Source organism: Oratosquilla oratoria, chromosome 21, assembly GCF_046742065.1.
Source record: "Oratosquilla oratoria isolate Oo_2021 chromosome 21, ASM4674206v1, whole genome shotgun sequence".
Lineage (NCBI taxonomy): Eukaryota > Metazoa > Arthropoda > Malacostraca > Stomatopoda > Squillidae > Oratosquilla > Oratosquilla oratoria.
The window spans coordinates 31,116,792-31,136,810 of NC_134797.1; the positions used below are offsets into that span (position 1 = coordinate 31,116,792).

Genomic DNA, 20,019 nt, shown 5'->3' on the forward strand with positions numbered 1-20,019 from the left:
CACTACTGTTCTCTGGTATTTTTCCTAACTCAAAAGGGAATTGCTTTCATTTTCCCAATTACGGAAGGCCTTCAGTTATTTTTCCAGCCTTGAAAAAAAACATGGTCACTGGATTTCATATGATCACCGAGAGATTACTAAACTTCATATGTAGTGTTAGAACCAATTAATTAATCTTTTGCATGTTTTTTTTCGAATTCAAAGCACCCTCATCGTTATTTACCGTTAAGGTTACTGTTGCCTATAGTTATTTCCAGATGTGATGGCATCTATCTGTTCACATTGTTACATTGTAGAGCGTCTAATGAAAAAAGAACGATCAGCAATAATGCTGTTATCACGGCAACAGTTTTATACTGGCCATGAAAATGCATGGTTATCAATATGCATTGAGATTCTGTTTCGTTACGTTTAGGGCAATGTTTAATATTATTTTACAGTTCATTTCCATCTTTTTAATGGAGTCACTGTAGGGCAATTAGTTGTAACCTACAAATTGATGCTAGTGACATCTATGGAACAGACGACTATTCACTATCGGCGAGCTTTCTCATATTCCTCAATGGTCAGCGTTTTCAAGAATTCGCGGCAACTCTAGATTGCCGGAGTCCCCAACCCGTTTTTCACTTTACGCTCTGAATCACTTGTGACATGCAATGAAAATAAATAAGATATAAACATGGAAAAGTAAACTAAACATGAATATCATTTTAAGTTTAAAGATAACTAATTACTTTTAATATAGTGATTTCCAAACATCAGAAGAGGTATTTTCACCAGATGTAAACAATAACACGGGTAGGAAATCTGAGTACGGTAGAGGCGGTACTGAGGTAGGAATGCAATTTGTTTTAGTAAGTTGATTTTGCAGAGTAAAGTGATATGCAGTTGCATGTATGGATAAACAACATCTAGTTTAAACCAGGAATCAATCACCGTTAGCATAGTCTTGAATAATTCCAAACCAATGTGATATCGTAATATCTCAATTGAGATTTGTCAGCAGTGCCAGTGAGCAGGAGACACTAATTACCTTGTTTTGTTCATCCTACTTTTTGATACATTGGATGAATCCCAACTTCTACGAACACAGCTAAGGTGGGCCACCACGGTTATTCGGCGTCGCTAACAGATCCACTTGTAGGGACTGCCTATAGGTGTATAGCAGGGATTTGTTACTAGTCTATTGCCCATACTATGATCATGATACTGTACACTGTTACTGTAATCTGTATCTGCATGAGAAGTTAATCACAGATTAATTCTTGAAACCCTGTTCAGTTTTGGATTAATTTTGCATTTAAATAATCAGCCTGGCTCTCGTGGGGAACGATGCGAGGACCAACATATTACCAGTCAGCCGTTTTACCGTTAACACCACTAAGGGTTCAGTGGTGTTATTGGTAGAGACTAGAGTGGTCAACTGGCAATACGTTGGATGGTCCCCGGAGCAATCCCTGTGACAGCCAGGATGATCATCTGAAAGATTTTACTTTCACAAGTGATTTGTTCCATTTTGCACTCCATTAATTTTTGCTAGTCTTTCTAAGTTGTTTTGTATCTGTTGTGGCTAGTATATCAACTAGGAGCCTATTAGATAGTTTGGGGGCAAAGTTCTTAAATATTCTATCCTATCATTTTATTGGACCATGGTTCAAACATTTGATTTTTATTTGATGCATATCTAACTTTGAAGTTGTCAAAGGCCCCAATGAATTAAGTTTAACTTTCCAATTCTTAGGTGTTCCAGATTTTATTTTAAGTGAGAGGACTCCCGTATTGTTATTCCTAGAAGATAGTGGTCCTATATGGCAACACAACTGGATCATTCCATCTCTCTGGTGCTAAACATATGTCATATGCATCCACATAAACATACATACTTTTGAAATCCCCAATGGTGATGGAGATATATTTAACCCATTAAATTCCGATGACAAATTTCTTGTTATTTGGTCAAATAAAAAAAAAATCATAAAACACCAAAATGTTTGATCAAACACCAGAAAAATATTACATCAGTCCTCGCTTCGCGAAGCGAGGACTGATGTCATGTTTTTGTGGTGTTTGATCAAACATTTTGGTGTTTTATGATTTTTTGTTTTATTTGACCAAATGACAAGAATCTTGTCATCGGAGTTTAATCGGTTAAAAGCCATTTTGCTCTCATAATGGTGGTACCCAAGCCAAGGCATACACTCATTTATTTTCTCTTTTATCTTAGCTCCTTGTGGATGAAGGGTTGTGCCCATCTTCCACCCACTGCCGAGGTTGTAAGCAATACCAGTGTGGTGAACTTGTGAAATCCATGGAAAAATAACTTAGATCTATAGCAGTCATTAATCTTGTCCTGTCAGGTGGCTAGTACATGCATATGTATACTATTACTATTACAAAGGAGACTGGAGAAATTACAGTCCTCCCATATGTAATAATAGAAATTATGGAATTTACCAGTTTTGTTAAATATTCAAAGAGCAATTTGTTAAATTGTTAGTACTAATGGCTGGCAGGGGTCACCCTCCCACAGATCTCTCTGGGAAGAAACTTTAGGTTTTCGTCTATGTTGTGGTGGTCCTGCAAGATAGACCATGATGCTGCCAATTTTCAAAACCCATCAGTTCCCTCACCTCCATCAAGAGGTGCAGTGATACCCAAACTGAGCCTAAGATCTCTCTCAACTAAATTCAACAGTGTATCCTACATTTTTTCACTCATGGATAGTTGACAGCCTCCCCCTACAGGGGATGCAGAAATAGTCCCACACTAATACAACACAGACATTAGTCCAATGTTTCTTCTCAGAGAGATCTGTGGGATGGCCTGAGGACTGTTGCCAGCCATTGTAGGACTGTGGGTTTTCCTTTCATTGAAATTCAAGGCAACAATTAATTAATCATTGGTGTGGGACTGATTCTGTGTCATCAGCTGAGAGCAATAGAAAGGGGGGGGCAGTTATTGGTTGTCAGTTCTCCATGTGCGAAAAGGTATAAGAAATATAATTGAAGTTGACAGAACCTGGCTCATATTGGAAGTGAGAGTTGATGAGTTTTGAAAAGGGATAGCTCTGCCCTCCATCTTGTGGGCTGGCATGATATTCTTCCGATTGTTTTCTTTTCCTGATAATGATCTCGAGTTTTTGTCATTAATTCCTGATTGTCCTTAATTCCCGATTATAATAAACGATCCTGTTAAAAAAACTTTTGTTGTGGTCAAATAATTTTTGGTTGATGTGAAGTGTTGGGCAATTCGTATGTTGGGTGCACCTGTGTGTAAGCGGTTTATTTTGTGCTGGCCCACAAGTGATTTGTTTTGTGTAGCATTGTGTGGTGTGGTGTGCAAGTGTATGTATAGCAAGGTGATGACTGAGATTTTATTTAGGCCGAATTATATCGATAGATACATCAATGGAACAGCTTGCATGCATTTGTGTACTAGCGATTCAGCCCAGAGACTCAGCCTAGGCTCGCAGCCCCCTGACCCCCACTGGAAGTCACACAAAATGTATAATTATATAGTGATATATCTGTGAGTTCCTGGAATCTTTACTATTACTGAGGGGGTCTGGAGACATTACCTACATTACATTTACATAATAAAGTTGTTTGTATTTCTTAATGGTAATCTTATCAGCAAATTATGAATATAGAGTAGTGCTATAAGGTTAGATTTGGTTATGAGAAAGAATAGATTAGATTATATCATACCTAACTTGGCAGATGTTATTCCAGTTTCTAGTTGTTCCACCATCTTGACCATTACTGGTACAGTTTGTAGCTTCAATACTCAGATTTTAACATAATAGTGGATATGATTTTTTTTGTGATATCTACACAAAGTTCCTCTCCTAATCCTCTCAATCAAGACCCTCCCATAAGCCTTCCCAACTACACTTAACAAGCTAATCCATCTGAAACTACTACACTCACACTTATCCCCTTTTTCTTTGTTAAGAACTGGAGTAATTGGTGAGGAAAAGTGTGGGTTTAGGACAGGTAGGGGTTGCATAGATCAGATTTTTGTGGTAAGACGGATATGTGAGAAAGCTATAGAGGAAAAGGTAAGGATGTTTTTTATGAATTTGGAAAAGGCTCATGACAGGGTAGACAGGAAGGCACTGTGGGAGCTATTGCAGATATACAGGATAGGAGGAAAGCTGTAAGAAGCTGTCGAGTTTTTACGAGAGTAGTAGAGCATGTGTCAGGATTAGAAATGGAGATAGTGAGTGGTTTGAGGTAAAGGTGGGACTTCATCAGGGATGTGTTATGTCACCCTGGCTGTTCAATTTATACATGGATGGGTTGGTGTGAGAGGTAAATGCAAGGGTAGTAGGTCAGGGATTGAAAATGGTTAAAGAAAATGGAGAAAAGTGGGAGATAAGCCAGCTGTTGTTTGCAGACGACGCTGCATTTGTAGCAGGATCAGGGAAAGGATTGAGGAAGTTAGTGACAGAGTTTGGGAAGGTGTGTGAAAGAAGGAAGTTGAAGATAATGTTGGTAAAAGTAAGGTGATAAGATGTACAAGGAGAGAAAGTGGCAGCAGACTGGAAGTGAGCATTAAAGGAGAGCGACTGGAGTAAGTGGATATTTTTAGATACTGGTTGCGAATGTGGCAGGAAAGGGAGGAGTGGAGTTGGAGGTAGAATGTAGATTGAGAGAAGCAAGTAAATGCCTTGGTGGATTAAAAAGTGTAATGAGAAATAGACATTTGGGAATGGATACTAAAAGGAGATTGTATGAAGGAGTGATTGTACCGACAGCACTGTACAGGGCAGAAACATGGAACATAAGAGAGGAAGAGAGAAGGAGTTAGAATGTATTTGAGATGAAGTGTCCGAGAACTATGATAGGGGTTACTAGGCTGGATAGAGTAAGAAATGAGGTGAGGAGGAGAACAGGGGTGGAAAGGGAGTTGGGAGATAGGGTTGATGAAAGAGTATTGGGATGGTCTGGACATATGGAAAGAATGAGTGAAGAAAGACTAGTAAAAGAGGTGTGGAAGGCAGAGGTGGAAGAAGTGAACATGAGGGGGTGACCTAGTATGAGATGGATGGATGGAGTAAAGGGGGGCATTGGGAAAGAAGGAAATGTCTCTTGAGGAAGGACAGGAGAGGACAGAAGACAGGGGTGAATGGAGAATGGTTGTATATGGATGATGCTGTGATGCATGAGGTGGAATGGGGGGTGAGGGAGTATGTGTGAGAAATAATTTGATGCAGCCTGAAGGGATTTCTCCCCATCTTCTCTTTTTCTGCATGAGGGGACGGAGAAGGGGGTCACCGATTTAATGAAGCAGCCTTGCTGTGGATGTGCTGTGTCTTACGACACTGCTTCTGACCCAGGGCAGTGGGCGAGATGTAGGGACAAGCCATCATCCAGGAGGTGCCAAGATAAGAGGGTGGAGGGGAGTGGATTGTGATGGGGATGGAATGTGTGGGAGTGGTTTTATGCCTTTGTTTTTTGGCTACCTCCCTTATAAGGGGGAAAAAGCCTTTGGTATATGTATGTATGTACACAAAGTTTAAGGATCTCTGGTTAGATATAATCAGCTTCTGTTATACAAACATAATCACCATTCTCAGCCAGTGATTATACATTTTACTTATCATCCTTAAACTTTCATCAAGTCATGGTTAGGTGTAGTTGACACATATGTAATCATAAGTAAGAAAAGGAATTGTATTTCAAGGTAGAGGTGAGGGTGTCAGTGGGGTTTGGAGACAGTAAGGAGATAATTCTCATTGATGGCCATAGGCTTGTCACACAGGTATCTGGAAAGGAATAAGGGCACGATATGTATTTAGAGTTCAATGTAACTAACAACTTGGTTTAAAGAAAATTATAAAGATATGAGATGCAGAATTTGACTCCCATAAAAGTTACTACAAAGTACAGGCACCTACCATTGATCCCTTTACCATAGGAGCAAAATAGCTTTTTGATATTGTGTATTTAGTATTATCAGTTTTTCCCTAAAAGTATATATCTCTTTTCCTGATGTTGGCATATTTTATTTTTAACAGAACAGAACCAAATCATGCTGCTGCGAAGAGTGTTGAGTAGGAGGTCCATATCTTGCTCTTTACAAGTTTTTGAAAATTATTTCCCAGGTTCTTCATTTCATACCAGCTCAACTGTTCATGTTAGACGTTTAAGACATAACCAGGAAAGCTCACCTGTAAAGGAAGAGGAAAAAGGCAAGATAAATTATGAATTGTTGTATACAGCTTGGCACAACATAAGTCATATAGATGACAAATGAACTGATGTACATAATGTGCTTTACTAAACCAAATTTTGGAAACACCAGGAATAATTTTTTGTACTCTTTATAGATAGTTCTGAGAAGTCCTCGGATTCAGACTCATTTGTACAAGAATTAATTGAGAAGGAAAACCCAAAGACATTACTTGATAACTCTGCAACCTACCAAGATGACCCACAGGGACCTGAGGATATATGGACCAGTGGGCCTTATCCACATAACAGTAATTTTGGGTGAGAACCATTGCTTTTATAATGACAGAATTTGCTTTCTAATTTTTATGTAACCCATAAAATATGATAATGTTGTACATATATAGTAGATAAAGTATTACAAAGGAAGAGCATGCTGACAAGTCATCAACAGGAACCTTGGTTAATGATGAAATCATATGAAACTGCTGAGTTTCAATTACTAAGTCCGACCCCTCCCCCCCAAATCTAATCAGCTGTTACCCATAAAGCAACCAAGTATGAGAGAATATCCTAACCCTTCTCACTCCCATTACACATGTTCCCTTCAGATGCCCACTTGCAAGTACCCACCATTGGTTCCTTGAACAATGCTTTGTCTCTAATTAAATAAAGAATGGTGCTTGACTTGGGTTCATAGGGATGTCACTTTCTAAAATGTTGACTGCATATAACTGTGCATCTAGTACTCTAGTATAAGGATCATTTACATATTCAAAAGAAGAAAATGTTAAAAGATGAATGTGTAATGTTTAGATAACACTCCATATTAGTAGTTCCTTAGGAGGATTAAATAGTGATCATATTTTCTTATTACAGACAGAGTCAAGCCAAATATTCCTATAGACCTCCAAGAATTGATCCAAAGGAGACATCAATTCTTCTCTTCCCAGGACAAGGAACACAATATGTTGGTAAGAAAATGGGTCATCTTCCTATACCTTACCTACCTAGATATAGCATTGATATTCACAACCATGGAATGTTATTGTTTTGAAGATGTAGTCCCAAGGGGCTGGCGCAGTCTCCAGAACAGGCCCAAGATCTTTGTCATACACAATTTCCATTAATTTTCCTTTTGTTTTTCACATGAGAACAGTCAACCAGCAACAGTTTTTCCCTCATACAGCCAGTTACATGGGTAAAGCCCCATAACTACCATAGACAGTAGGGCAATGCATCTTCTCTTAAGATACTAATATCTTTAGGAGGGTCTGGAGACCAGTGCCAGTTGACAAGGGCCCACAGTTTCCTTGTAAGAGAAACCCAGAGCAGCAGTAAGGCAGTTAAATCCTTAATGATTATTTGTAATTAAACTTATAATTTCTTCTTGTTCAATATTATAGGTATGGGAAAAGATCTCTTGAAGTACCCTAATGTAAAGGAAATGTACAGTGTTGCATCAGAAATTCTTGGTTATGATTTGCTGGAGATGAGCCTTAATGGTCCCTTGAAAGAATTGAGTCGCACGGTACATCAACAGCCAGCAGTTGTGGTAGCATCTTTAGCAGCAGTGGAAAAGTAAGTCTTTAGTGCATTTACAGTACATTTATTTGTTGGGATTATGTAATTGAGCAAGGAAAGAAGAGGGTAGGAGACAGGTGTGAGTGAAGAATGGTTGTGAGGGGACAGGGAGGGAGAGTCTCTATGTACATGGAGCAATGGGAGCAAACCAGCTTTGGTTGTTGACCCCTGTTGTATATGTGTTATGTCTTGCTGCATTGCTTCTGACCCAGGGAGTGGGCAGGAGCCAGGGATGGCCCTTAATCCACAAATAACCAAGAGATTTATAAGAATGAAAGAAATAGGTGGGTGCATGCCTTGGCTACCTTCCTTATAAGGGGGAAAGGCTTTTTGGTATATAGCTAGATAGACAGCTGTAAGTGAGGCATATGGAAAGAATGAATGATGAATGGTGAAAGAGTAACAAAGAGAGTTTGGAAAGCACAAGTAGAATGAGCAGTAATTTACATCTTTTAAATTCACACTTAGAAAGTGGTACATGTAAACATAAGAATTGTGTATTCAGTACTATACTGGTGTGTCTAATACTTTGTTTATGTGAGAATTTATATTCAATCTTTATAATATTTATGCTACCATTGAGTGTGACATGCTTTATTTACATACTTATTTGGTTAGATTAGAGTTTGGTTGGGCCTATTGTATAACTTTGGAAAGATCCAATTTTTTCAAGATCCAGACAGACTAACCCAAACCCCCAACCCCTCTAATTAGCCTGGATCTTTGAAGTTTTACTACATTTAATTTGAACAAGAATTAACTGAACATTATACTCTTGGCCAGGGGTTCCCAAAGTGGTCGATATCAACCCCCAGGGGTCGATGAGACCATCCAAGGGGTCGATGAGACCATCCAAGGGGTCGACAAATAGCCAAGGGGTCAAAAGGGGGTCAGTAGATTGCTAGGGGGTCGATATCGACCCCCAGGGTGCGATGAAACCATCCAGGGGGTCGAAAGAGTTCAGTAAATTACTATGGGGTCGAAAGGCAGTCTTTAAAATTAAATGGTTAACATGAAATGATCCTGTTTTGTTCCCGTACTGAAAGAGGGAGAATGATCAACCAACCAATATCTAAATTTAAAGAAGAACCATGCCAGTTCACTCTGAGTTGAAAATCCTCCCTATTCTGTGTATGTAGGGAGAATCTCACATACACACAACCACATCATGAATGAACATCAAGATGATGAGCTTGTGTAATATTAGTGGCTTGAATATTACTTATAGTAATATAATAAAGAATATGTAATATCACTCTTAAAGCTATTGGTAAATTATGATGAGCTTGTGTAATATTATTGGCTTGAATATTACTTATAGTAATATAATAAAGAATATGTAATATCACTCTTAAAGCTATTGGTAAATTATAAATATTCATTTTAAAACACTTATGTTTATGTGAAAGTGTCTGTCTCATTATTGGAACACCGTTGCCTTGATGAATATTGCCATTTAGCCCTTTTATAACGGATCAAAATGATGATAAGAACATTATTGATAACTAAAATTATAATAGTAATAATAATAATGATAATGATAATAATAGTATTACTAATATTAATAACAATAACAACACCAATAATGATAATAAACTGACATAATTCGTGAATTAATAGTTTGGGGGTCTATAGAAAATCTTAAACTTTACTAAGGGGTCGATGAGCTGAAAAGTTTGGGAACCCCTGCTCTAGACTAATGTAAAGGTTACCCTGCTAATCTTATTGGTTCTGCTTGCAGATTACGTGACGAGAGACCTAGTGCCTTAGAATCATGTGTAGGGACGGCTGGATTTAGTGTAGGTGAAATTACAGCACTTACATTTGCTGGAGCCATGTCTTTTGAAGATGGTGAGTTCCTTGAGATTTTAAATCAGTTGGGACCGATGATGAGTACCTACATGTGGTGGTTCTACAAGATGGACTGCACTGCTGTCCATTTTCAAACTCTCAATCCCATCGCCTACATCAGGAGATGCAGCCCTGAGGGGTTGACATTCAGCCACTGGACTGGGCCCAAAATTTCTCTCTCTCAATATCTGTTGTATTTCTTACACCATTTCACATATAGAAACCTGGTCAGCAACTGCTCCCCTCCTGCTACCACTTTTAGTCAGTGACATGGAAATATTTTCACACCAATACAACATAGACAACAGTTCAGTGTTTCTTCCCAGAGCAGTCTGTGGAAGGACTCAAGGGCTGTTGTCAGTGACTGTGGTGCTGTGTGTTTTCCACTTGGTGAAACCCAAGCGGCCTTGCTGTGGATGTGCTGTGCCTTGCGACACTGCCTCTGACCCAGGGCAGTGGACAAGGTGCAAGGATGACCCATTATCCAGGAGGTGCTAAGATAAGAGGGAGGGTGGAGGGGAGTGGAGTGGAGTGTATTTAGGGATGGAATGGGTGGGAATGATTTTATGCCTTTTTCTTTTTGGCTACCTCCCTTGTAAGGGGGAAAAAGCCTTGGGATATGTATGTATGAAACCCAAGGAGACAATTATTATCTTTATTATTGAATCAGTAATTAACTTTGATTAGTTATGTAATCACCATATATTCGTTGAGCAAAGGACTTAATACAAACATTTCTTACAGCAATACGTTTGGTCAAGGTACGAGCAGAAGCAATGCAGCTTGCTTCTGAAATGAATTCAAGTGGGATGATGACAGTGTTGTATGGTCCAGACTCAAGACTTGGCTTTGCATGTTCTGTCGCCAAAGAATTTTGTCAAGCCAAAGGTCTTTCCATGGTAGACTGTAGAGTTGCAAATTATCTTTATCCCCATTGCAAAGTTATTGCTGGAAATGATGAGGTGAGGTTTTCAAAATTAGTTGCATCTTTTGATATTACATATACTATGTAATCATTGTTACTGTATACTCCATATGTATATTTTCTTAATGGATTTTTCCTTTTTAAGGCATTGGAATTTATTGAGAAAAATAAGGCAGATTTTAAGTTAAGACGATTGAAGAGGCTTCCTGTATCAGGAGCATTCCACACAGGTCTAATGGAGCCAGCTGTTCCAGCTTTGAAAAAGGTAGTTAAGACCACAAAAATGTTCCACCATTCATAATAAATACTTGTATGAATATATTAACCCCTTAACTGAATATGGCTACCTCCCTTATAAAGGGGGGGACCCTTGATATATAGATAAGCTTAACTGAATAATACACACATGTACCAAAGGTCTATTCCTCCTTACAAGGGGTTGTTTAGATTAAGGCACAATCCACCCTTCACTCATTCCATGCCTGTCCAAAAACCATCTGTTGTCCCATACTGTGTTATAGGCACAATCGCCTTTCCATACACCTCACCAACCACACTCAATAGGCTGATCCCTCTAAAGATACTACATTCATACTTGTCTCACTATAGTGTGATTACACATATACTTCTCCAATTCACCAGGACACTTCCTTCCCTTAGACACACATTGAACAACCTCACCAGCCACTCTACAATAACTACTCCACCATTTGTCACATTCCACATTTACATCCATCTCATCCAGGTCCCTCTTTATTTTTCATTTATTTCAAAACTGCTTTCACCTCTTTTATGATAGCCTTAACTTTCTTCTAGTATCTCCCACTGCAACAATCAAAACCTGTATCCTATACATTCAGCAGTTCCTTGAAATATTCTGCCTATCTCCCTCTCACAGCCTTCTATTCCATTGATAACTGTATACCTTTTCTCTCTCATTTCTCCCTGATTTATGTTTTCACATATTTTTATTCCTTTCAAAATCCTCAAACAACTCCTAGACATAAGCCCCACAGAAAAAAAAAACTCCCACTCATGACAAGAACCACATTGGCTTCCCTGCACTTAGGACACTATCCAGCATTAAAACAATACCAACATAGAATAGATCTGGCCTTAAATTCAAACTGCCCCAGATGCAACCACCACCACACAGAAGACACAGAACACCTCATACAATAATACCTCACAACAACACAATATACCTTCTCTGAGTGACTTATGGTCCTGTCCAGAGGCTGTTGCTAGTTACCTGAAGGCTGCAGGTGGTCTTTTGCAAGGGAGACAAGGGGCAACTGATTGATCAATTGATCCCCAAACACCTACATAACTTATATTCACTCTTCTTGTGATATCCTTCATCCTCCTCAAAATCTGTAGAAGGCATTGAGTAGAAAGGGTTAAAAGCTACCTTACAGTGTTTAAAACTTGTCAGTATATATTATTTGATTTGGTTTAAATATAAAGCTAAAGTTTTTAATAAATGTGAAGGAGTTATTTAGGTAAAGAATTTTTCAGTTGCTCTTTTTTTTTCAGATATTGGACAAGATTGATTTTGATCCTCCCCTGATTCCTGTACATTCAAATTTGGATGGGAGGTCATATAAAAGTACCAAACAGATCAAAAAATGTTTGCCCAAACAGATCTGTAAACCTGTCAAATGGGAGCAAACATTGCATATATTATATGAACGGGAAAAGGGCATTTCTTTTCCTAACACTTTTGAGTGTGGTCCAGGAAAATCACTCCAAACAATATTGAAGATGGTTAATGCTAAAGCCTATGATTCCTGTCACAGCATAGCAGCATAAATATGATGTAAATTTTGTAAATACATGTATTAAGAATTTAATCGAGTCTTGATTTTCCTCTGAATATTGAAATTAGCAGATGGATAAAGTGGCGAGAGAGAGAGCTGTAAAAGAGACGTTGAAGGTGTTTACTGGGGTTGGGGGGATGATGATACCAGTGTTTGGAAAGAGACAGACATGGATGTGGATGGTCCAGGGTGGTGACCCATGCTGTGCTGATAGATTGTAGTAGTGCCCAGGAAGTGAGTAGGCATTCTGGACATGTATGTGTTTGGCAGGGGAGCGGTGAATTATCAGATCACTGAGGTAGAGGGTAAGAGGAGGATAGAGGTCCTAGGGCTAAGTAAGCAAACTGAACGAAGGGGAGAGAATTCCAGGCAGGTCTAGGAGGTTGTGGGAAATGAGCATGGGTGGGTGTGTCTTAGGGAGGTGTCTGACTGAGTGATTAATGGGGAATTTTGGAAATGAAATGAAAGGGGAGTAGGTAGTGCTGAGGAACATACTGGTAAAGATGGAATGGGTTAATTTTTTTTCTTTTTAACGGGCATTGGGGAAGAGGGGAATGTGTGTTGAGGAAGGACGGAAGAGGACAGAAGATGGGTGAAAGGAGAATGGTTGTATGTGGAAGATGTTGTGATGTATGAGGTGGAATGGATGGGGGATGAGGGAGTACATGTGAAAATTTTGATGCAACCCAAAGGGATTTCTCCCCGTCTTCTCCTTTTCTGCATGAGGTGGGGTCGCTGATTTAATGAAGCGGCCTTGCTGTTGATGTGCTGTGTCTTGCGACACTGCCTCTGACCCAGGGCAGTGGACAAGATGCAGGGATGACCTGTCATCCAGGAGGTGCCAAGATAAGAGGGAGGGGAGTGGAGTGTATTCGGGATGGAATGGGTGGGAATGGCTATTATGCCTTATTCTTTTTTGGCTACCTCCCTTGTAAGGGGGAAAAGCCTTTGGTATATGTATGTATATGTATACTTATACTTACAGTGCTGTCAATGGATAGAAAAAAAAAAAATTAAGTTGAATGTTCAAGTACATACATATACCAAAGGCTTTCCCCACCCCTTACAAAGGTCACCAAAAAACAAAGGCACAAAATCCACTCCAACCCATTCCATCCCTACATACCCCACTCGCACTCATCCCCCTCCCTCCCTTTTATCTCGGCTTCTCCTGGATGAAGTGTCAAGAATGTTCAAGTAAGGACAAATAATACTTCAAGCAGCTCTTTTATAATTAGTGTTATTATTTTATAAAGGCTTATACAAAATTATCACAAACCCTACAGTTTAATTTGTTTGCATATTTTCTTAGCAATCATCCACTATATTAAATAATGGCACAATAGTTTCCATACACAAAAAAAATCATGCATATAAAGAACAGTTACTAAATAAATTACCCTCATTTGATCAAGATTTAGATAAACATGGCCTACATATAAAGAAAATTACAACTTTGGCCCACCATGTGCTGTTTGAAAATGAGTGAAAATTTATGGTCTATGTTCTTTTACATCATGCTAGATCACTGTTATTATTGAGCACATATGAGAAAAAAGCATATCTACACAGTTACTTCAAATTTGCTTCCTAATTGTGTTAATACAATCAACTGCACATATAAATATTATGGTAGCTGGTATCTTTTGGGTCACTGCAGCATATAGGTATTGTATACATGAAATACTGTTTAGGTAATATGCATTAGACTGAAAGAGTACATATATAGTTCCACTATTCGAGGGAAAAGGGGATAAATGCAAATGTAATAGCTTGGGAGGGATCACACTTTTAATTGTGAATGGAAGGGTGTTAACTGAAAGGATTAGGGGGGACAGGGAGTAATTTGGGGAGAGCAGTGTGAAGGAAGAGGGTGTGTAGATAAAATTTTCATAAGATAACATATGTAAAAATTTCCTGGCAAAGGGTGAGGATGTCATAGGGTTCTATGGATTCAGAGGAGGCATATGACAGTGTTGATGGAGAGGCATTATGAGATGGGATGGGGGAAGTCTGTGGAGGAGTGGGTAATGTTCCTGCCTTGTAACATGGAAGGTCTGATTTCAATCCCCAGTCATTGGAAAAATACTTTTAGGGCTTTCAGGACTATCCAACCTCTTTCCACAATGGATCAGAGATGCAGTAGATTAGTGCCGCATTTATACATGCTAGCACCTAACCAGTATGACCGAGTTGATTACACTAGTTTCAGACTTCATTCATAACCCCAACCACTCCAACATAACAAAGAAACTTCACATGCAGTTTTCACCATACATAACATGGTGTGTCCCCAGACAGGCCATGGTGTTAACACCAAAACTACAAGACAAGTCAGGTAACTCAGTAGAGTTCATGTGAGGGCAAGACATGGAGAGAGTAAGTGGTATGAGATGAAGGTGGGGCTGCACTAGGATTATGTAATGTCACCATGATTGTTCAAAGTACATGGATGGGGTGGTAAGAAATAAATATCAGAGTGCTAGGTAGGGGTTTGGAGCTAGAGTTGTTTGCAAATGGCACTACACCTGTATTGTAATTGAGTACAAGATTAGACTGAATCAGTTTATGGCAAAGTTTGGGAAGGCATGTGAGAGGAAGAAGCTAAAAGTAAATGTGGGCAAAATTAAGGTGATGAGATGTATAAGGGGTGAGGGTAGTAATGGATTGGAGGCAGGTTTAAAGGGCATCTGAGGACGAAAAAAAAAATGTACAAAGGCGTTATTATGCCTATGGCACTGTATAGAGCAGACTCTAAATATGAAGAAGACAGAGCATAAAAATGTTTGAATGAAGTGTTTAAGAAGTATGTGTGGTGGTTTTGATGCTGGATAGAGTGAGCAATGTGGGGGTGAGGCAGAGATCATGAGGGGTGGAAGGAGCTGGCAGATGGGGTTGACCAAAGAATGCTGGCATGGTTTGGCCGTATGAAAGGAATGAGTGAAGAAAGGCTAGCAAAAGAAATGTGGGAAGAAGAAGTGGATGTAGGGAGCTTCAGGGAAGGACCTAGAATTAGGTGAATGGATGGGATGAAGGGGAAACTGGATGCAAAAAGAATATCTCAAGCATGGAAGGGATAGGGAAAACGAAAGATGTGAATGAAGAGTGGTTGTAAATGGAGGAGTAAACGTCATGGATTGAAGGGATTTCTCTATGTCCACTCTGTAACTTTCTTGAGTGGATCAGGGGGAGAGGGGGGGTCACCACGTAATGAAACAGTGGGAATAAACAAGCTCCAGTTGTTGGGCCCTGTTCTGGTGGTGATGTGGTTTGCTGAACTACTTCTGATCCAATCAATATGGCAGGGAATGAGGATGGTTTTCATTCACAGGCTGCTAAAATGGGAGGGACAAATAATGGGTTCTTGGATGGGTATAGATGAATGCTCTGATTCAACCACTGCCTTATAAGAGAGAAATTTTTGTTTTTGATATATGTACTGCATCATGTTTTCAAAACCCATCAACATCCTCACTTTCATCTAGAGGTACAGTCAAAGGAGGCTAATATTTAGTCTCCAGACTGGACACAAGCTGTCATATACAACACTGACTGTATTTCCTCATCCTTTTCACATATAGACAGCAGATAGCTGGCAACTGCTCCCTCCTTCTGGTGACACAGAAACAACAATCCCACACCAACACAACACAGATAACAGTCCAACTTTTCTTCCTAGAGAGGATCACAGCAGAGCCCAAGAAATATTGCCAGCCACTGTAGAGCCACCGGCAGAGTTGAACCAAGGGCATGGTTCATGAAGTTCCATGCTACAAAGCCCTCTGTAAGGGGCACCATCCTAGCCTTCCGATAAGGGGGACATTGTGACGTTAAACCATCATCATCACTGTAGAGCTGCAGTCTTTCAGTCAGTGAAACTTAAGGTAACAGTTCTTGTTAGAAGCACCAACTAGCCACAGTGGTACTTATCAGCATAGGTGACTGTACAATTTTTTTTTTTGCAAATATGTCAAAGCCAGTGATTAAGGCTTGGTTTTCATCTGATTACAATATGCTGCTTTTGCTTTATGCTATTTCATGTGACTGGAAGCATCATAAATTAGCCCATTCATGAGTTCATTCTCAGAAACAGGTGCAATTAAATGTTGTGACCTGCAATTTATCTAAACTATCATTTTGATAGTCGTACATCAGGAACTAAGATAATAAAAAAGGGAAATAAAGGGCCATCACAACAAGAAAATTAAAGCTCTTTGTCTATGACTACACGGTTTCACACAATGTAAATAAATGTGTTTAATTACAACCAATTTTATGGAAGAAGTCTAGAAAAAAGGCAATACAGGTGACTCAATTTACATGACAGATGCATACTCTGAGATGTTACACAATGGAATTTTCATGAAGTTCATTTCCCCATAAGAATACCTATAAGGTTGGGGGGAGTTGCATTCCTGAGACATTGTAAGTGTAACAAGTTTCTGGGTCAAGAAAATATACATATTTCTTTTAACACAAAAATTGAGGTGCGGCAATGTGATATAGCAGCGTGGTAGGACAGCACAAGGCAAAGACGCTATCACTTCAAGGAAAGACATCTAGTGGATGTTCTACATACTGAACTACACATAAAATTCTACTCAGCATCCATTGCATTGTTTTAAACTGCAGTCACATAAAATGTGAATCACCTGTACTTTTTTCAATAAAATTAAAGCTATACAAAAATAAGAGCAATGTTTCTACCAGATTTAAACATTTAAAGAGTATAGACAAAATCAAATGCTCCAGCACCTTGCAGACTGAAATCAGTCATGTATACACACACATACACATAATGAAATCACTGCCCTCAGTGCAAAATATTGAAAGAGGCAAAATATATATACATGGGATCATGAGATGCACCATAATGGATATTCTTGAAAAATAAGGCAATCTTTAGGCCACTATACTGTTACAGTATGTTGATACTTTCTACTTTCAGTCTCTAATGGTAACTACATTTTTGCATATCTAGAATATTCCTGGAATCACAAAGACTCCTCTGAACTTAAAGGAAGAGGCACATTGAAATATTTCAGTAGTTACGGACTGGGAAAATTTAACCACAGTCTGTATCCACTCAATATTTATTTTCAGCACATTACTATGACAAATCTTTATCATGTAATTTTTGTTCCTGATAGCAGACCAGTAAGTACACTTTATCAACTTTAGAACTAAACTTTACAATCAAAGAAATAACTGCAAAATCTTTCATGTGTGCTTTGTCAATTAACTTGAGGGTGTTGTTGATAAAGAGGTGTGGTATGTATTTGCATTCTTTTGTCCAGATGAGGCAGCATCTACGTTGTGGGACCACTCCCCTACTCCCTCAGAAGGAGTTGGGGGCCAAATCATCACAACAAGCCCTACGAATCCCTGGGAGCAGCTTCGGTTGCCCAGGGGAAATACCCTTAGGGGGGAAGCCATTGGTATATAGACAGCGAACACTTCCAACATGGAAGACTATAATATAAATTCAGTATCAAACTCAAAATGACAATTCCAGGATATGTCACATATGAGAGAGGGAGAATGGGGGAGTGAGAGAGAGGGAGTGAGAGAGAGGGAGAGAGGGGGAGTGAAAGAGAAGGAGAGAGGGGGAGTGAAAGAGAGGGAGAGAGGGGTAGTGAGAGAGAGGGGTAGTGAGAGAGAGGGAGAGAGGGGTAGTGAGAGAGAGGGAGAGAGGGGTAGTGAAAGAGAGGAAGAGAGGGGGAGTGAGAGAGAGAGGGAGTGAGAGAGAGAGAGAAAGAGAGAGAGAGAGAATAATTAAATAAATAAATAAATAAATAAATTGGCCTCCCATTATCTATCACATATACTCCATACACAGCATTCAAACATATCTGCTTTGAAGACATAAATCTAATGGGTATCTATATACCACGGGTTTCTTACCCCTTATAAGGAAGGTACCCAAGTCAAAGGCATGCACCCACTCCCACCTATTCCACTCCAAACACCACTCTTGTTTCCCTCCTATCTTAGCTCCTTGTGGATGAAGGGCCACCCTTGTCTCCTGTCCACCACCCAGGTCAGAAGCAATGCAGCAAGACACAGCACATCCACAGCAGGGCCTCTTCACTTACATAGCAACCCCCTCCCCACTTCCCATTCCCTCATACAGAAAATAGAGAAAACAGGGAGTAATCCCTTCAGGCTGCATCAAAATATCATCCATTCACAACCATTCTCCACTCACCCCGATCCCCTGCCTTCTCCCTTCTTTGCTCAACAGACATTCACCTTCTGTTCAAAGCCCCCTTTCACCCTATCCATCTATTTCATCACTGGTAGTCCCCTCAAGTTCACTCCATCTACCTCTGCTTTCCACAGCTCTTTTGCTAATCTTTCTTCACTCATTCTTTTTTGTGTGTCCAAGCCATCCCAATAACCTTTCATCAACCCTAACTTCTAGCTCCCTTTCCACCCCCACTCTCCTCTTTATTACTCAATCTATCCAACCTTGTAACCCCTACCATACTTCTCAGAAATTTCACCTCAAACTTCTTTCTGATTATCTTAAATCCCAGTCTTCACAATGTACGCTATTGTAGGCACAATCACCCCTACATTTTTTTTTTTCATCCATTCTCAAATATTCATTTCTCAAGACACTTCTGAACCCTGTTAGACATTTACTTGGTTCTCTCAATCTACAGATTACCTCCACCTCCACTCCTCCATTTCCTACCACACGTGACCCCAAATACTTAAAACTGTCCACTTCCTCTAGCATCTCTCCTTTAAAACTTACGTTCAACTTGCTGCCATCCTCTCCCATTGTACATCTCATCACCTTACTTTTACCCACATTTACCTTCAACTTTCTCCTATCACATACCTTCCCAAACTCTGTCACTAACTGCCTTAATCCCTCCTCTGTCCCTGCCACAATCACACTGTCATATACAAACAACAACTAGCTCATCTCTCACATCTCCCCACTATCTCTAACCATCTCAAATCCCAAATCAATAATATAGCAATACTTGAAATCTTTTTAAAAATTCCTTGGATGAAATAAATAAACATACATACATATACCAAAGGTTTCCCCCTTACAAGGAAGGTAGCCAAAAATCCACTCCCACCCATTCCATCCCCACATACTCCACTCCAACCCATTCCATCCCCACATACTCCACTCACTCCCCCTTATCTTGGCTCTTCCTGGATGATGGGTCATCCCCGAGTCAGAAGCAGTGTCGCAAGACACAGCACATCCACATCAAGACTGCTTCATTAAATCGGCGACCCCCTTCTCCATCCCCACATGCAGAAAAAAAGAGATGGGGAGAAATCCCTTCGGGCTGCATCAAAATATCATTCACACATAACCACTCGCTAACCCCTCATCCCCCACCCCCTTCCTTCCTTCCTTGCATCACAGTAACATCTATACACAGCCATTCCCCACTCACCCCTATCTCCTGCCTTCTCTCTTCCTAGCTCAACAGACATTCCCCTCTTGCTCAAAACCCCTTTCACCCCATCCATCCATCTCGTCCTTGGTTGTCCCTTCAAGTTCACTCCTTCCACACCTATTTTAATCATCTTTCTTCACTCATTCTTTCCATGTGTCTAAACCATCCCAATATTCCTTCACCAGGCCTACCTGCCATCTCCTTTTCCACCCCAGCTCTCCTCCTCACCT

The 20,019-nt window shown here is 39.8% G+C and overlaps 1 protein-coding gene across 2 annotated transcripts; it reads left to right on the plus strand.

Moving 5' to 3' along the window:
• The first annotated feature begins 717 nt into the window (after positions 1-717).
• On the plus strand, positions 718-12,389 carry beg (malonyl-CoA-acyl carrier protein transacylase beg). Of its 2 annotated transcripts, none has more exons than XM_076204628.1 (9): positions 718-833; positions 6,023-6,196; positions 6,335-6,497; positions 7,056-7,150; positions 7,583-7,757; positions 9,502-9,611; positions 10,356-10,573; positions 10,682-10,801; positions 12,073-12,389. In XM_076204628.1, the coding sequence occupies exons 2-9, from the start codon at positions 6,037-6,039 to the stop codon at positions 12,346-12,348; spliced, it is 1,317 nt and encodes a 438-aa protein (XP_076060743.1). In that variant the 5' UTR covers positions 718-833; positions 6,023-6,036; the 3' UTR covers positions 12,349-12,389. The 2 variants fall into 2 exon arrangements, with proteins under 2 accessions (XP_076060743.1, XP_076060744.1); XM_076204629.1 differs by having other exon boundaries at positions 767-854.
• The last annotated feature ends 7,630 nt before the right edge of the window (positions 12,390-20,019 follow it).

What these genes read in the sequence shown, in the direction of transcription:
- beg (XM_076204628.1), top strand. Translation starts at nt 6,037, where the DNA reads ATGCTGCTGCGAAGAGTGTTGAGTAGGAGGTCCATATCTTGCTCTTTA. An exon ending in TTATTGCTGGAAATGATGAG is followed by an intron (nt 10,574 to 10,681) that starts GTGAGGTTTTCA and finishes TTCCTTTTTAAG; the next exon opens with GCATTGGAATTTATTGAGAA. An exon ending in CTGTTCCAGCTTTGAAAAAG is followed by an intron (nt 10,802 to 12,072) that starts GTAGTTAAGACC and finishes TTTTTTTTTCAG; the next exon opens with ATATTGGACAAGATTGATTT.